The sequence below is a fragment of the Rhinolophus ferrumequinum genome, chromosome 5 (genome assembly GCF_004115265.2).
Source record: "Rhinolophus ferrumequinum isolate MPI-CBG mRhiFer1 chromosome 5, mRhiFer1_v1.p, whole genome shotgun sequence".
In the NCBI taxonomy this organism is placed as follows: domain Eukaryota; kingdom Metazoa; phylum Chordata; class Mammalia; order Chiroptera; family Rhinolophidae; genus Rhinolophus; species Rhinolophus ferrumequinum.
In genome coordinates this window covers 53720112-53738913 of record NC_046288.1, presented here as the reverse complement: position 1 = coordinate 53738913, position 18802 = coordinate 53720112, and the positions used below count along the sequence as shown (strand labels likewise).

General features: G+C 35.7%; 1 protein-coding gene across 2 annotated transcripts; it reads right to left on the bottom strand.

Moving 5' to 3' along the window:
• Positions 1-5107: 5107 nt before the first annotated feature.
• Positions 5108-18213, bottom strand: CISD2 (CDGSH iron sulfur domain 2). 2 transcript variants are annotated; one of them, XM_033105636.1, is made up of 4 exons: positions 17449-18213; positions 7920-8134; position 7673; positions 5108-6553 (listed from the first exon to the last, which is right to left on the bottom strand). In XM_033105636.1, exons 1-4 carry the CDS (start codon positions 17549-17551, stop codon positions 6465-6467), a joined length of 408 nt encoding a protein of 135 aa, XP_032961527.1. In that variant the 5' UTR covers positions 17552-18213; the 3' UTR covers positions 5108-6464. The 2 variants fall into 2 exon arrangements, with proteins under 2 accessions (XP_032961527.1, XP_032961526.1); XM_033105635.1 differs by lacking the exon at position 7673 and having other exon boundaries at positions 17449-18167.
• Positions 18214-18802: the final 589 nt, after the last annotated feature.

Here is an 18802-nt window from a genome sequence, read left to right as displayed (position 1 = left end):
ATGCACCAGCTCACAAGGCACTGTCTGAGGGAGTTTTAGCTCATAAACAAGTAATTGTATTGGAACACCCTCCCTACTCACCTGATCTGGCCCCCAGTGACTTCTTTGTTTACCGGAAGATAAAGGAAATATTGAAAGGAAGACATTTTGATGACATTCAGGACATCAAGATTAATACGACAACTCTGATGGCCATTCCAGAAATAGAGTTCCAAAATTGCTTTGAAGAGGGCACTAGGCACTGGCGTCGGTGCATAAGTTCCCAAGGGGAGTACTTTGAAGGTGACTGCACTGATATTCAGTAATGAGGTATGTAGCACTTATTCTAGGATGAGTTTGCGAACTTAATTGTCTGACTTTGTATATTAAAGTTTCATCTATATCTAAATTCTCAATGATTTCCTATCAATCTTGTTTATTATTTAATACAATGTTTCTATAGTTTTTTTCCTGTTTATCAGGTTTTCACACTAATGTTATTCTAGCCATATAAAATAATTGGGGAGTTTTTTCCCTTTTAAAAAAATTGGAATAATTTAAATAACATTGGAATTATCTTTCTTGCAATCCTAGTACTTTTACATTATGGATTTTAAAAATCACTTTTCCATTCTTATTTAATAATTGTTCTGTTAACATTTTAAATTTCACCTTGGGTTACTTTCGATCATTTAGGTTTTCCTAAGAATTTATGCATTTTCCCTAGATTTTCCAATGTATGGCTACACAGTTGCACGCATTATTATTATTATTTTGGGGTCTGATATTTATATAGAAAAACTTTATATTTAAGCTCGACGCACATTTTAAAACAATGTGTGAGAAGATTCTCAAATTACATTTCAAATGCAATTGTTAGAACCTCAGAATCACGAGTATGAGGAGTACATCCATAAAGGAGACACGTGCCTTGTATGTTCTAGTGTTGAAAGGCCTCAACTACTACATAAAAAGCGATTATTTTTTTTAACAATTATGTCAAAAGTTTGGTAATCAGAAAACTGTTTTAAGCACTTTCCATCCTAACAGATTGCTACCTATTCATAGACATTTTGCTAGTTTTTAAATATATTTAAGGAAGTTGCTTGAGGGTTTGGGGTTGACATGTAACATATTGTACCTTTTCCAATTAGAATGTAAGAAACATAGGGAATGATGGACATTTTATCCTGGTTAGTGTTTACACATTACATACGACTTTCAGAAATGGATTATTAGAGTTAAATGATAGATGATGCTATTTTGTTCACTAGTTACCCTTGAAATTCTGCCCTCCATATTTAATTCTGAGGTTAATCAATATCTATACACTCTAAATAATACAAGGACTTTAGAATGCCCTAACTCTGATAACCTGCCTTGCAGATTACATACTATTATCATCCAGCATTTTTGTGCTGTCATTTTTAATCCCAAAACTCCGATAACTGATAAACACATAGTCTTTGGATATATCTCAGACCTATCTTCCAAAATTATTTCCCTTTATCCTAAAATACATTCTTTAGAAGTTCCTTTATTGGGTGATTGTTGATAGAAAACTATTTTTTTCTGAAAATGTCTTACTTTGCCCTCATTCTTGACAACAGTTTGAGAAGTCTGCTGTAAAATTCATTCATTTATAAGTGATCCGTCTTTGCTCTTTGGTTGTTTTGAGCTCTTCTTGCCTTTGATGTCCTATAGTTTCAATATGAGGTGTCTAGGTATAATTATTTCTCTTGCTTGCTTGACCTTTGGATCTAGGGATTTACATATCTCATTTCTGCAAAATTCTTAGCCATTTATCTTTTCCTACATTGTCTTTCCCTCAGTCTCTCTCTCTATAATGTTTATGTTAAGCTGATTCATATGAAATTGTAATTTTACAGATCAAAATTGATCCAATATTGGTAATCTCATTAGGTTCAACCTAAAGACCTTCTGTAACTATTTTCTGTTAACTCCTCTTTCATATTTTTCCATTTTCTTATCTGAGATGCTTTCTGGGTAACTGACTTTATCTTCTATTTCACTATAGTCTTTCTTCAGCTGTATGTAAGTGCTGTTAAGCACATTCTTTGGGTTTTTAATTTTAATGACTTTTTAAAGTCATGTTTGATAGTCTCATTCCCTATTCATTTTTAATCCATTTTTTATCTCTTAAAAACTTTGCATATACTTATTTAATAGTCTATGTCCAACAGTGCGATATCTAAAGTGCTTTGAGGTCTAAATCTTGCTCTTTGGTTCTGATGCCTCTCAAACTTTTGGTAATATATTCTTTTTGTGTTTGCTAGTTTTGTTTTGTTTTGGTTTGATTTTATTTTGGAGGGGGTGGTAAAGAATTAATCTGTAGGAATCTTGAGGGGCCTAAGTTAACAAAGTTTCGTCCATGTAGAATGTTGCACACATTTTTAAGTGAACATTTTTCTGTCTTTATCTTATTTCATTTTTTGGCAGCATTCAATATAGTTGAAAACTCTGTACTTCCAAGTTTTCTGTACTTCAATTTGTTCAGTGGGTATTACGATTCCTATCTTTAGTGTGATAATGCAGAGGAATGCATGATGGATACTAATGGAAAATTCCAGGAAATATGAAAATTTAGTGAAATGTCTGTTGACATTTTTATTTTCTTACTATTAACAGGGTTCATTTCTAGTACAGGACAATTATGCCACTTATTACCCTTTCCCCTTTTCTGTATTATTTTGGAAAATTACCACCTTATAATCGAGGTCAGGAATTTGTTAACATTGTGGCTGATCAGTGCTCTGTGAGAATTGTCACAGATACACTTTTTGTAAGTGAAGAATCAAGCATTTAAACCAAAGGAAAGTTAGTGATGTCAATTCCAACTGAAAAAACATAGCTATGAGTCTCTGAACAGATTTTCAATGTCCTTCAAGACCATAACTAATATTAAATTGCATAATACAAATGCTAGTAATTAATATGGACTGTCTACTTTTTATATTAAAATACTTGATATGTGTCTTTAGAAAACTGGATTTCTGTAGAAGATAAAAGTAGTTGACTTTCTGAACATAATAAAGTGAGCTTCCATAAAAGACTTTTATGACACACCAAAGCACAACCTCAGATGATGCAGCATAGCTAAAAAATAAAAACTAAAAATAATGTGGGAGTCTTCTACAGTCCAACCTCTGGTGCAAAGGGTCAACAATGGACAGTCAGGCAGTGAGGCAGTGACAGAACTGCTGCTGAATGGTTTTTAAACATAATTTTAATCCTCCTTCAAGTGGAAGAGGTCATCTAACATGATTTCTGTGGTTTAAATCACTATTCTTTGATTTAGTTTTCCTTGTACTTTAACAAATTAGATTTTGCAGCGAATTAGTGATTTAACTTGAAAAATGTTTCAGCTGAATGGAAAAACTTCCTATAAGCTTCCAAATATGAAGTAGTTAAACTATTTTCTGCATAAACTTTCCACCTGGACGTACCACTTAAGCACTAAGATTTTAACTATTTGAAGTGGAAACTGGTATGTATCACCAAATGCAACATATATCCTGCCTTCTAAAATACCACATAGTACTTACCTTGATTCAAATCCATCATCATACATCACTTGTATAATGTGATCACCGTAATCTTATCAGGGACTGTGGTGTGCAGGACCCTATACTAAATGGTCTCAAGCCATTTGGTTTTTCTGTAGTTTTTAATGCTTTTAATATTCACATAGCTTCTATGCTTTTAACATTCACATTAAATTTATTTATTTTTTGGTTCTCCCTCCTTCTGTCAGCTGTGAGCCGTAGATACCTATTTGTTCTACCTCTAGCAGGACCCTGTAGACACTTGTTTGTTCAGGAGCAGAAATCAGATAACCACACTTGTTAGAATCAGGTGTGAAGTAAGAATAAGCAGACTCAGAAGATGAGGGCCTGAGGCACTCACTTCTGAATAAAGTACATGCGTACTGGTGACATCTCTCCTGCTCTTCCAGATTGGTGATGCTGTCACAACTGGATTCTAAATGAATGAGGTGCAATCAGATGTTTCGGGTAGGTAGTAAATAAAATAGCCACCATAATTTAAGAACCCTGTTGAACCATAGAGTTTTGAGAGAGTAAAACTCTTCGCAAAGAGTCTGATAGCACGTTTCTAATGGAAGGCTATGTACGGAAGGCAGAACTGTATAGCTCAGCACCTGGCTTAATTAGCTTTGCATAAACTGATGAATAAGTTAGGTTACAAAATACAAAAGCAATGTACTGAATCATCATATGAGGCATTGAATTCAAAGCTGCATTGTAATGTGCTTTTCATAATACAACTTGCTAAATTGTACATACAAATGAATCATTAATACTGCAAGCCTGCATTAATATGCAAGCCTACGTTTTGCATACCTATTTATGTAGTAGTATAGCCCATTTGCTGAGTCAGGCACTGAGTACTTCCTGGGTAAGCATCAGTCCTCAGCAATCATGTGACACAGTAAAAACAGGGCTATCTCTTGAAGGTTTTTGAAACCCAAGATATGTTACTTCAAGAGCTATCTTCTGTTGTATTAATTCAGATGCAGTTGCTTATTAGATTGTCTACTTTTTAAAGAAGACATGATGGAATTCTGTGACTTTACAAGAAAAAGTGATGGCAAATGATCACAATGCATAATGTTATTAAAACAACAACCTCAGGCTTCTGAAAAATTTATACAGGTGGGAAAAATATTTGGGCACAACTCTTTAACGTATGTAAACAACTGAAAACATGGAGGGAAAACTTTATTCTGAGAATATCTTGCTTTTGGGGTGTGAAAACTACCTTTTATGAGGTAATTCTATTTTTTAAATGTTCTTACTTTACAGAATTAAAAGTTGATAATTTAATTTTAGTCTCCACATTTTGAGCAAATTTTTCCTCCTCCTGTGAAATCTAAGTATGGAACCACTAGAACATGGGTAAACATGTTACTGTGAGTTGCAGTGAATGATTTTAAAGAAAAGCATTTCATGACCATCAACCAAGCTATTTGAACTTTTGGTGAGGAGGCTTTTTCCCAAAGTCTTGTGATTAACTGTGGAAAAATAATTAATTAGACACCTTAAGAGTGTTGAAGAAAAGATCTCAGGAAAAAATACCAGAGCCAAAGTGAGAGCAATGTTGTATTTGTCCATTCTCACAGGTCAGATGAGGAAAAAGCAACAATTTAGGACATACAGTTTTGTAAAACTTCTCAAAACCACAAACTACATTTCTAACTCTAAAATTCCTCCTATTGGTCAAGAGAAAGTAAAAAAATCACACAACAGAAACTGTTGACATTACATGTAATAAATTAAAATCCAAGTACCACTGCACTACCACTGCTTAGTGCAGTGGCTGGGACATACATATAAGTGGTCACTAACTATTAGCTTTGAATATGATGGGAAGAATAATTACATATGTCTGCCTCATGTACCTTCTTCATTTATAATGGAGGCAGAGTGAACCTACTGGAGTCTACCTTTAACAGACAGACATAAGGATAGCTTGTAATATGAAAATAAAACTAAACAGATTCTTGGGCTAAAAAGTTGCAAAGTTTTAAAGATTCTCCAGTAAGTTTATTATGCAACTTTTTGTAGGGTTTACACTATTATAAAAAGGAAAATGTTCATATTAACACAATTTTGACCACTGAACTGTTTATTATTTTAATATAAATTCAGATATGCTTTATTTCTAATTGGACCTTCAAATTGCAGCAGCTCATGAGTTTAGCTGTAAGTGTTCTTGCCACCCCACCCACGCTGTCACTGAGTCAAACAGCTCACTATACATATACACAACATCCATGAACATACAAACAAGCCTTTGCAAAGTAAATAAAACTTTTACAGTGTAAATAAGTGTTCCTTGTTGGAACTTTTTATATCCAATTCACGTCTTTCTGAAACTGGGAAACATATTTATTAGACAACATCTCTATAAAGCAAAGGGGTTTATCTCTTGGAAAACTCAAGTAATTCTTGAGAGCAATAATTTTCTTAGTGATCTAAAAAGAATGGAGTGTTGAAGGCTGAAAAAGAAAAAAATCACTGCAAATGACCAGAACAGAAGATAACTGAAAAATAATATCTTTAATAGTGTAGGGAGAAAATTTTTAAGTATTGAAAATATTGATATTCACATAAAGAGTTTTAGACCCATGGCCAAAAACTTAGATTTTTCTCAATTAATTAAAATCAGAAGTGTTGGTTTTTTTGTAGGAAGATACATTAACTCTTTGAAGTCAGAATGAAAGGATTGTACACTTTTATACAGTAATTTCTATATAAATGACTGAAGATACGAAATATCAAATATAAACAGTAGTGTAGCAAGAAAAAGAAATTGGCAGAAATAACTATTTAACCAGTATTAATAATTAAGACCACCGTTTTGAAAGATCTATAACACAAGAATGAAAAAATAGTTATAAGATTTTACAGCACACAATTGAATTCAATCCTAATTCATTACTATTATACTTCTTTCTTCTTCAGTATTAGTGGACCCACATTATCTCCTGTCAATTCATTGTGTTTATTATGTGAACCATCACAGGCAGGAACTAGAAAGGAAAATAATTACAAGTGTTATTTTTTAAATGATTCAGTAAGTAGAAATATTGTAAAATGCTCTTATAAAGAAAGCACATTACTTTTGAAAAAATAAATAACCATCAGATAGCTTTCTTGAGTATAGATATAGTCCACATCTAACCAAACTATATCCCATTGCCACAGCAAATCTAACTTTTAAGTAGTTAATTCGTTATTTGGTATAGATTTTAAATAAACTTGTACGATTCTATATGAGTCAAATAAAATAGGTTTAAAGGGGATCAAAATAAGCTCTTGTTTCTCTGTGAGCTCTAAATTTGAGCTCACCTATTTTATTCCCTTATTTAAATTTAAAAGAATGTAATTTAAAGTCAAAATATATTATTTCATAATGTTTTCTTACTATAAAACTTATGTGTACTACATTTTTGAAAATATTAAAAATATTTTTAAAAGATTCACTCATAGGTAATAATAATTAAGTTTTAGTATATCTTTCCTCTGTATAGTAAATATACATATTTACTATATGTATCCATTTTAAAACAAAATTGGATCACACTGAAATATGCTTGTCTTACTGGTATTACATCATACTTTCATGTCATTAAATATTCCTTAAAATATGATTCGTAGTAGCTTCCTAATATCCCATCATTTGTATTATTTGTATGAATCATTCCTCTATTATCAGATTCTAGATTGTTTCTAAAATTTTGCTATTACATAAGATGCTGTAATGAACATTATTACACTTAAAACCTCAAATAACCTATGATCCAAGTAGAAAAAGAAAACAGACCTCATCAACTACTTATAATACTTATCACTCCAAACTCCTCCTTTTTAATTTCCACATTAAAAATCATCCATAATTATAGCTCACACTATAAGGCACTGTACACATATCATCCTCACTAAATTCTCGTAAATCCCTGTGATGTTGGTATATTATCAGATTAAAAAAAAAAAAAACCCTGAAGATCAGCGATTAAAGATTCAGTAACTTGCCCAAAGTCATAGCGTGAGTGACAGACATCAGCTTTGAACACAATTTATTCAGACTCCAAAGCTTAAACTCTTTTCCACTAAACCTTACATCCTCTCTCATAACAGGTATATTTTACACTACATGTTAGTCTACCTAACTGCTGAACATAGTGAAAACATCAGATGTCTACCTTTCCTTGCTGCTGTAACTTTTTTAATATAGGTAGTATTGCTTATAAAATGCAAACTTTAGAAATACAGACTTTCAGTACTGACTACTATGGGAAAATCTCTCATCTCACAGAACCTCAAAACTGGGGATTTAAAAAGGAAGACAATTTTAACTGCACAAAATTTTAGTGTATGTATAAATGGACCTCTTACCGTCTTAGAACGCCAACACCTACAATAAGCTGCTTTCGTAAGACACAAATCTTCAATGTTTATTTCATTCACCACTTTGGGATTTTCCTTTTGTATTTTAAGATTAATCAGGCTATCCTTCTGCTGTTTCTTCTTTGGGAGGAATGGACGAACTGCAAGGTAGCCAAGTAATGCAAGCACACCAAGGAAAGGCAACAACCGAAGCCATTCTGAAACTGAACATGGGGATTTGTGAGTCGACGGTGCTCTTGTAATAGAACTCACATTGCATGTCTCATCTTTGAGATTATTCTTTACCTGTTCTTTACTTCTCACTTTCACTTCTCAACTATTCATCTGTAAAACTGTGAATAAGTAACACATCAGCCACCTATATACCTAGGACCACCTGGTTTCATCTGTGGGCTAACTTGAGACTTGTGAAATAGAAAACAAAATTTTCAGAAATAGGTCCTATATCAAATATCCTCTTTCAGTATCCTAAGTATATTTGTGTTTATTTTTAATTCAGGAATTATTATCACCATAATTATAAACAAAATTCAATGTGTGATATATTTCACAGGTTTAGAAAATATTTCCGTGTCTAAAACCATACAACAGAATATCTGTAAATATTTTACCATTGATTTATAATTTCAGACAGAACATGTCTTCGATGCTTTAATTTACACTTTTGGTAAGGGACAGTGATTCCTAAGGAAACACCTACATGCTGTGTCAAAGCTACTATTTTTAAAGAACTGAAATTTTCATAGACTGAATATTCTCATTGTTAGCTACATCTTGTTCCGTAAGTGTTCATTAAATGCCTTTTTAGTACTCAGCACTGTCTTGGGGGATAGGGAACATAAGTGATATAAATGAAATGGTCTCTATGCCTGTAGAAACAAACACAACAGGAAACCAAGATAAACATTTCAACATGTATTTATCAAGTGTCAGCTTGGCTCAGGTCCTGCCTCTGTTGGGCTCTGTTGGGCAATCCTTTCTGTCCTTAAAGAGTTACCATTTGACATGCTTCACTGGGGGCCTCTTTGATACCTTAAGCACTATGCAGAAATAGCTTAGTCGAGAAAAAGAGAAAAACTGAAGATTATATGTAAAGGCATACTAATAAATGTTCATCATAATAGATTATGGTAAGAGTGAGACTGTATCATCTCATTTAACTCTGTGTTAAACAACTGTATTTGGTAGGCACCATTATTATTCCCATTTTCATGTGGGTAACCTGTAAGTTAAACAGGTGTAGTCCAGGACAGTAAGTCCACAGCTTGTTCTAAATCACCGTGGATCAAATCCAACAGATTTAAAACTTTATCTGTTCATTTGGTAAAACTACTCTCCAGACATAATTGTTCTTTCTATTCAACTACTGAAAAGATTAGCTTAATACCAACTCTTCCAAAATGAAACTATTTTTGATACAACACCATGCCAAAGGTTTGTTATGAACTCTAAATTAAACATTTATCTATAGCACCTACAAATATGAGTGTCTGGCACAGAAAAGATATACAATATATGTTAGCTTTTAATAAGAGATTCTGGAGATGGTAGCAACTCTTGAAAAAATATTTTGATAACTCAACTTGACAATGCCATATGGTAGAAATCTGGGGGGATATCATCTTTTAGTCACTAGAATGAAGCTTTTAAGGATAAGGATCTTATCTGTCATGCTGGCTATTCTATTCTCATAACCAAAGTGAACACACTCCAAATAGATACTTTGAATGAATTAACATTTTGGGAATAACAAAAGCAGTTTCTTGGGGGTGGGGGCTATCTATAGATCTGTGCTGTCCAATATAGTAGCCAAATAGCCACAATGTTTTGATTTGTACCCAAGATTTTGTTTAATCAGATATGGTAAGATGACAGACAGAGAAAACTGCCTTGAAAGAAGTGTGACTTACAGTTCCCAGGAAGAGGGGACAATACGTCATGCAAGTCTACATGGGAAAATACCAGAGTTGGTCAGGAGGAAGGAGAGGGGAAAAGTGTGGGCAGAAGCCTTTTATTATGGTTTCCAGGAATGGCAAGGTAAGACAAGGTGAACAGTTTAGGATTGGATAGCTTGAAAAAATTTCAGAGGGCTCTAAGCTATAGGGATGGTTCTTAGTTGTTTCATACCTGGCCCAGGGTGATTTAGGGCAGGAAAAATCCTTGTTGGCGGTGAGAGAGGTGGCTGAGGTATAGGCTTTGGATTGGTTTATTTGCATATGAAAGGTGAGCTCTGCAAGCAAGTTGTTTTATTATCTCTAGGAATTAGCTAGTCCTGGGAGGGGCAGGTTCTCCAGGGCCAGCAAGACCCCCCAAGATGTCAGAGTCAAAATACAGAAAATAAAAAATATGATTAAAACGCAGATGTGGCTATTTGAATTTAAATAAATTTAAACTCAAAATTCAGTTTCTAAGACACACTAGTCACATTTCAGCAGCTCAATAGCCACCGGTGGCTGTATTTGACAGCACAGAGAACATTTCCATCATCACAGAGTTTTTTAGATGGTGCTGCTGGAAACCATTGTTTCCATAAAGTACTAACTCTATAGCATGGCAGGGCTAATGTGACAGTTTCTGCTCCCACAAACATTCCATCTCGCATGTACTTAAAGCCATCCAAAGCTTTTACCTAGTAGCAGCCTTCCTGTGCTTTTTGCATAAGCAATTCCTTTTGTCTGCCATGCCTTCCTACCCTCTGATAATATGACTCATTTGTGTAAACTCTTTAAGCCTGGGGTCAAATATGTTCTCTTCCAGAAATCTTTCTTGATTTCACAAACCAAAATTAATCACTTCCTCCTGTGCTCTCAAGCCCCTTTCTTCAAGATTCTTTTATTACACTACTGTTATCTAAAGTCTCTTCTGTCGGCCTGTAAGAAAAGGAGCTATGTACTACTCTCCTGGAACAAAGTAGATACCTCAGAAATGTTTAATGAGTGACTTACTGAATGAATAATGTAGAGCATAAATGTCAATTCCTTTCTCACTCATCACATTGTACTGTAATTATTCATTTACGCTTACCTTCTAGATCAGGCAATTAATATATTAGATTGCTATTGTCCCCGACAGCCAGTATAGTCTTAAAATAGTATTCAATAAATGTTTGTGGAATGTAGAATAACATTACGTAGTATACTGTAAATAATTATAAAGTCACAAGAGGTTAAATGCTCCAAGTCAAAAAGTAAATGAATGAGAATGTAAAGATGAAATCCTTAGCTTATATTCTTAAGTTTAGCATTTCCTATCTTAACCCACAAATCTCAGGAAATAAATGGTATTAATAGTATTTAAAATCTACTTCAGAAAATGTTGCTCCTCTCACACTTCATTCCTTGGTTAAAAACACTAGTGTCTCTCTCCCTCCCTCCCGCCCTCCCTCTCTCCCTCTCTCCCTCTCTCGTATCCCCAAAAATAAGACCCAGCCCGACAATCAGCTCTAATGCATCTTTTGGAGCAAAAATGAATGTAAGACCCGGTATTGTATTTTATTTATATTATATTATACTATATTATATTAAAGACCCGGTCTTATATTACAGTAAAATAAGACCGGGTCTTATATTCATTTTTGCTCCAAAAGACGCATTAGAGCTGATTGTCTGGCTAGGGCTTATTTTGGGGGAAACACGGTATATTATATATATTACATATATAAAGATATTATTATCTCCTACAATGGAGTAATTTATACAACAGTTGTAGTACCATCTGCTTTTTAATGATAAAATTCAATTTAACTACAGAAAAGTTTTATAAAGGATAATGATACAACCTATATAGCTCAATTAGAAATCATATTATTTATTAAGGCTGACTTTTAGTGAAGAAATATGAAATACAGAAAAATTAAACAAGAAACTTTAAAAAAAAACTTTTAAGACCAGCTTTTTCCTATGAACCCATTCGATACATGTTGAGCTATTACAGATATTTTAGATACTGTGAAGAAAAAACTATTACTTACTGTTAGGTATAATATTAGGTTGGTACAAAAATAACTGCAGAAACCACAATTATTTTTGTACCAACCTAAGATATATTTTGTACAGTATATTTTTTATTTTTGTTGTTTTAGGATTTATCAAAAATAGCATTTATTTTTAAAAATTTAGAAAAGTATAAAAAATAAAATAACTTTCAATACCCCCCAGTCAAGAGTCAGTAACATTTTGTTGTAATTCTGGGTTTTTTTTTGGTGTGTAACTATATATGCTTTAAATACTGAAAAAAAGAAAAAGCAAAATTGAGAACATATTGTATATACATTCTACATCCAACTTTTTCACTTAATATTATATCAGAAACATTTCCCAACTCCTTAGTATCCTTTGGAAATACGAATTTTAACGGCTGTACCCAGCCATCATGTACCCCAACCATAACAGAAGACCTACAAGATGTCTGAGTCACTACTGTATCCTCAGTGCCTAAATAATGCTAGGCTCAATTTATTTTATTTTAAATTGAGGTGTAACTTACAGTTCAGCCTATCGAGCTTTGTATTAAGTATTCAATTTGATGAATTTTGAAACTATACAGACCTGTAAACACCACCTAAAACAAAATCTAGGGTATTTCCATCACTTTAGAAAGTTTGCTTTTGTACAATCCCCTCTTTCTGTGTTTGCTCATCAATTTAAGTGCTTAATAAATATTTATGAATGAAGAAATCTGAATAAAGAATTTGTTGTCAACTTTCTTACTATATAATTATTTAGTATATAATTATTAAGTGCCTACTACTATGTGCAGAAACTGTGCTAAATGCCAGTGTAGCAGCTGTCTTATTTGTCCCTATGTACCCAGTGCTTCGTACAGTGCCTGGCACAGAGCAGGATTTCAAATAAATAACTAATTCCCAGTTTATCTGTTGTATAAGTCAGATTTTCATAGACTAGGAATCAGGTTTCTCTGGTCTGTAAAATAGGAATAACAATAATTCATTCATTTGTTCCGCAATACAAGAACCCACCACATTCCAAATACTGCACTAAGTGCTGGGGACACAAGCTAATAGTTACGTACGGTCCCTGTTCTCATAGGGCACACATTTTAGAAGAAGGAGCTTTCCATCTTGTATGGAATAGATCTATAAAGGGTTACAGTACTGTGTAGTATGTATTATCATAAATAAGCAATACAGAGGAAGAAATGATTAACTCTTTGCAGGGATGAGCAAAGACTTTATGGGGAGGATTTGACACCTAAACAGGTTCTGAAAGATGAATGAGTACAGGAGGAGACCCTAGGCAGATAGGAAGAGCTACGTTCCACACAGGAAAAGCACCATAGGCAAAGGCACAGAGATACAACATACATGAAAAGTTTGGGAAACTAAGTGCTATGGTATTGCTGGGATATAATGAAAGGAGAGGGCTGTAGAAGTGAGCAGGTGCCAGATTATGAAAAGCTCTGATATAAAAGCGAACCACTGAAATATCTGAATATTTATGTAACTGGAAAATTGTTCATTTATGAAATCACACTGATATCAGTTGGAAGATGGATTAGTGGAGAGACATAAGGAAGAGCAGAGAGGGAGGATAAGAGCAAGACAACCTGTTGGAAATCCACTGAAATAACCCAGAAAAAAATGTGAGCTGAAACTAAGGCAAAAAGAGGACAAATGGCTCCCCAAATATTCCCTACAACAATGTATGTGCATGAGTGCACGCATTTTCTGAGGAAACAGTCTATAGCTTTCACTGGGGTAGGTCTGTGATCAACCCTCACTCACCTTGAAACTTAAACACTAACTCAGGTAATCAAATCAATAGGATTTGGTGATTAAGTATGGAGCATGAGGTAAATGGAGGTAGTGGAGATCCTTCGTGATTCCCAGATTTCTGGTTTCATTACCTGGATGTATGATGATACTGGCCTCTAATTAAAAAAACAAAACAGAATATAAGGGCAGCTTTAAGCAGAAAAAGAAAGTGCAGTATTGTAGAAGGGAAAAATATGAGGTGTCAACATCCCTAAAAAATGTAATGGAGAGACTAAAGTTGAACAGATAACAGCCAAAAGGTACACTGATAGATGGTAAAAGACAGTTTTCGTTAAAGAGAGTGAAACAGTTCCAGTGTGGAAGTAGCTCTGCAGAGCCTGAACGATGCCCAATGTCTCTGCTCCCTCATCCCACAAAGACAAGGAGGGATAGAAAAGACACCACCAGAGAGCTACAGGGGGAAGTGCTTTCCTCAGGGAGAGCTTTGTTTCACTTAAGGCAAGAAGGTGCCTCAAGTAGCAAGGGTTTTAGAAGGACAAGCCACAATTTGAAGATAAAAGTGTGAGAGAATATGAGGGGGTGGAGAAAGAAAGAGATGCATTTTTGGCTGCAGTTACGTCAAAGATGGAACTGACTGACCTCAACGTTCAATCCATTGAAAAGGTGCCCAGTTAGGCAACATTTTGTTGACTCATTTCAAAGTAGGACGCAATGCCCCTAAATCTGTCAGCTCTGACATGTTTGTGTTTCTCTGGGAAAAATATTATTTGTCTTTAAGAGCAAAACCATTACATTTCAAAGAAGCAAACTAGTTCAAGTGGGGAAGAACTACTATATTTAAAGTTACATAGCTAGCTTTAAATCTAGAAGTAATAATTTCTGAGTTTAGAATAGGAACATTTTTTTGTTGTTCTATTTAAAAGGTCATATGACAGGGAAAGCTTTTTTAAAGGTCAAAGTATTAGAATACACTACACTTCCAATGGGACGTGGGAATCATACTAACTTATCTCAAAAGCCTCACTCTTAAAAATGTGACCTAAACTAGATAGATAAGTTGTTTCTAAATAGATAAGGATTGTCTGTAAATATTATACAGTAATTAAGATCTCCAAGTGTTTATACTAAGAATGTAAAGTCATCATGAGAGAGACGATTGTTTTAAAAAAATTTCCTGGAGCTAAATAGAGAAGGAAAACAGGCAACAATAATGTGGAATTTTGCTCTAATTGTCCTAGATTAAAAAAATGAATATATTTTTGGTCTCGTAGACCTTTAAACAGTTGCTAAAAGTCATCTTCCAGGTAACTTTCTTTCAACAAATCTAAGCCTGGATTCTTTAAGAAGCTCATTCGAGAGACAATGTCATTAGATATTATAAATATCTATTTTAAAAGGGAGATTCAGGGTAGAAATTGGTTGTTTTTCCTCCATAGTGCTTCAAATAGATTCTGCAATTGCTACAAGTGCGAAAAAAAACTCTCATTTTTTTCATAAAGCAATTATTACAAACATGTTAATGTTTCCTAAACAAATAAGTGATGCAATGAGAACTAAATTGGAGACACATTGTAATGGAACTTAAATGTGCAACACTGTTTATCAGAGTTATCATTATTTCTGAGAATCAGTCCTCACATTAAATATTAACAGTTTGGAAGAGGAAGTTACTATATATTATTGATGTAAGGGGAAAATGGTTTAAGTTTGTTTCCTTAATGCCTGTAATAGGAATTAAGTATTTGTTGACAGTAGGGTTCAATAAAAAAAAAAAAACTTCCAAAATCTCCTAGCCACTAAGTGAAATATACTTTCTAATCTGCTTCACACTACACTCTAGTTACAGAAATTAAAACTAATATAATGGATTGGGTGGGAGTAAGGGACATTTTTTTTTTTGACTGCTAAAAATTCAGTAATTTATGCAAAATTATTAAAAGTAAGCTGGCAACCAGGAACAAATATCACAAAATGATCATATCATTTTGACCTGGTATTATTATTTTAGTGAATACATCTAAGGGTATAATCAAAAGAGAAAAATAATAATAATAATTGGTATTGGTATAGGCCTACTTACCAGTGAACATTAAAATCACAAATATATAAACATTACAAATTTCCAGCTGCAGGGGAATGGGTAGGCCTATTGTGATGTAATGTAAAATAAGATCATATAGTTCTTAGAACAAGATGAGGAATATATTAAAATATGTAAAGTAGTTAAGTAAAAGAAATGATAAGGGGGAAAAAGTCAATTTTACATAATTGAGGCAAATCTATCAGAATAAACTGGGAGGATTAAAGATTCAATTTGAAAGTTTTCCATTTTGTTACTTTTATGTGGCTTATGATGTTTAGATGTTTCTTTTTAACGTTTATTATTCAGTTATCATGCATTCTACTCAGTTACAAGCTTTCTACCAATGTTTTTAACATCTAAAATGTTAAAATTTCACAGTCCATTTGTCAACAGGGCAACTGTCTCTGTCCATAATTCAAAGAATCTCTAGATTTGGAACAGTCATCTAGTTACCCCTTCTAAATCTATCCCCACCAGATTTTTTTTTTTTTCCATTTCCAAGAGGGCCTATCTCCCAAAGCACCCTAATTTGTTGAAGGTAAATTTTCTTTAATTTAAAAAACATTTCAAAACTTCCTCGTACTGGAGCTAAATCTATCTCCAAATAACTTTCACTATTTTAGTCCTAGTTTTGTCTTTTGGTCTATACAAAATAAATCTTCTAGTCTTTCAAATGCTGTATTTTAAGTAAGCTACCATACATCTCCAGACTGTTCCAAGCTAGCAATCCTATTTACCTCAAAATTATCTTAATTCATGTTCTCTGCTATTCAGGACATGAGGTCAATGTTTGCTGTGAATCAATATGCTTTCCCCCACACCATCGTAATCAATCTGAGTCTGGTTTTACCAATATTCCCACGCACACTGTGATGCTTAGAACTGGACAAAATTTTCCAAGTGTTGACTGCATTCTGGAAATTTTCATCCTCTAGGTATGAAATCCTAAATGGTGGGCTCTTTTTCTGTAAGGAGGATCTAAGTACAGAATGTTACATATATTATTACATTTCATTTTCTAAGATTTGGCCCATCACACTAGTCTTTGAACACATTCTGGCTAACGTATCCTTCCTCCAACTCGAGTTAGCCCAACTTTCTCCGGGCTCATAGTACTGGAGGTGACCTCAAATGCCCCCATGATAGGTCATCTCTCCCCTATGGGAATAGACATTATTTCTAGTTCTGTTACTAAATAAAACTGCCATATACTATTATGCGTATGTCGTGTTTCTCTCCCACACATTCACTCACACCCACAACAAATGTGGGTTAAAATCCAGCAGAGAACTGAGACTGCCTGATACACAGCGCCTTGGATAATGACTTATCCTGCTTTAAAACAAACAAGCACACTGCAGAGAGCGATGAAGATGGATGAGATTGAAGGCCGCTTCCAACTCAGCACCTTCTATGGAAAAATCTGGTCTCCGTCCGCGAAAGACACCGGAGATAACGACGAAGCCAAGCACCCGGAGTTGCCAACTACCGAGAGCTGGCATCACACGAGCTCCACCGCGGCTGCGCCGGCGCGCGCCCACCGTCCTCCGCGCGCGGGGGTCACGGGGTCACGCGCCAACTCGCCAGGCTCCGCTCCGCCCCTTGGCCCAAGAATTTTTGGACACCCCCGCACACACGCCCACCCCGACCCCGCCTTGGGAAGCGCGCGAGAATGGGGACTGCCTGAAGGTGGGGATTACCTGTGAGCCGGGCGAACCCGGTAATGCTCTCGGGGACTGGGAGCCGCTTAAGGTATGCGGGGAGCTGCACTTTCACGATGCGGGCCACGCTCTCCAGCACCATCCTTGCCGGCGGCGTCCTTTCTCTCCCAAGCCCCCGCCCCTCTCCAGCCGAGCTGCCGCGCCTGCGCCGAGAGCGGAGGCGACCGGTGGGCGCTTGAAGTCCGGGCCCCGGCGGCGGCGGCAGCGGCGGGCGGGGCTGCGAGCCCCGGGACGAGAGGTGACCTGCCCGGCGCCGATTGGCAGCGGGCGAGTGACGTGCGCGCCCGGTGGACGCCTAGGGGGCGCGGGCGGGCCGCGGGCTCCGGAGCTGCGGGAACGGGTGGGTAGCGGGCCCTCTTGGGGTCTGGATTTTGAAGAGTGCCTTCGCGTTGGTCCTTTTACGTCTGTAGACGCCGGAAGCCAGCAGAAAGGATGCTGTGTCCGATGAGATAAAGCATGTGAGAGTGCCTTGTAACCGGAAAGGGCCTTTCAAAAGTGGGTTTCTCCTGGCATCGCTTTTTACTTCGGCCCTTCTCCTCTTGGCCTCTTCTTCCTGCAGGTTGGGCGCCTTGGCCTAGGGTTACATATTCACCTCAGAGGACCTCCATCCACCTCTACCCTCGCGGTGCCTAATTTCGCTCCCTCATCCCTACAAATTCAGCCCTCTTAAAAAGAAGTTAAAATAGTCTACCTAAACTAGGGGCTGCTTACAGCTCTGCCCCTGGGCAATTTAGTGCAACCCTGCTCCGAGGCCCTGAGGTTTTTGTTACTCAGTCAAGACCCGTGATAGTACTTCCTTAAATATTTTCAGTTCCTTCTGCAGATCAGTTCTTTTTTCGGTTAACTAAAACTGGGAAAGTGTTAGCGAATGTAAAGCCTTAGGGTTTCCTTTATATTTTGTTGCAGGGCTTTTGCTACAATGTAAAGTATCCGTGAAGATCTTTCCATTTTAGTTATTTTTATTAACATCTAAAACTTGAAGGATGTAAGGAGACAGCTTCACTCGCTTGAAACACCTCCCTTGACATGACTTTGTTTCATACTTTTGCCAAAGTCCAGTGTCCGAAGTAATGCACTTGCTCCTTGCGTGTTGTGTATGTGGTGTGATATCTTAATTCAGTGTCTCATTACAGTGCTGAACCTCACTGGCCAACCACATACTCGTATAGTACCAACGAACCTGCGCATGGTCCAGTTTTCATTTTATATGAGTTAATGTAACAGCCAGTTGTAATACATTTTATTTTTTTTTCCCTTGGTATTTTCATTTTAAAGTGAGCAAGGGAAGGAATTTTTTAAAGCAATTTTTCATTCTCTTGACTGTTTTAATATT

What these genes read in the sequence shown, in the direction of transcription:
- CISD2 (XM_033105636.1), bottom strand. Translation starts at nt 17,551, where the DNA reads ATGGTGCTGGAGAGCGTGGCCCGCATCGTGAAAGTGCAGCTCCCCGCA. An exon ending in CGGGTTCGCCCGGCTCACAG is followed by an intron (nt 8,135 to 17,448) that starts GTAATCCCCACC and finishes CCCCATGTTCAG; the next exon opens with TTTCAGAATGGCTTCGGTTG.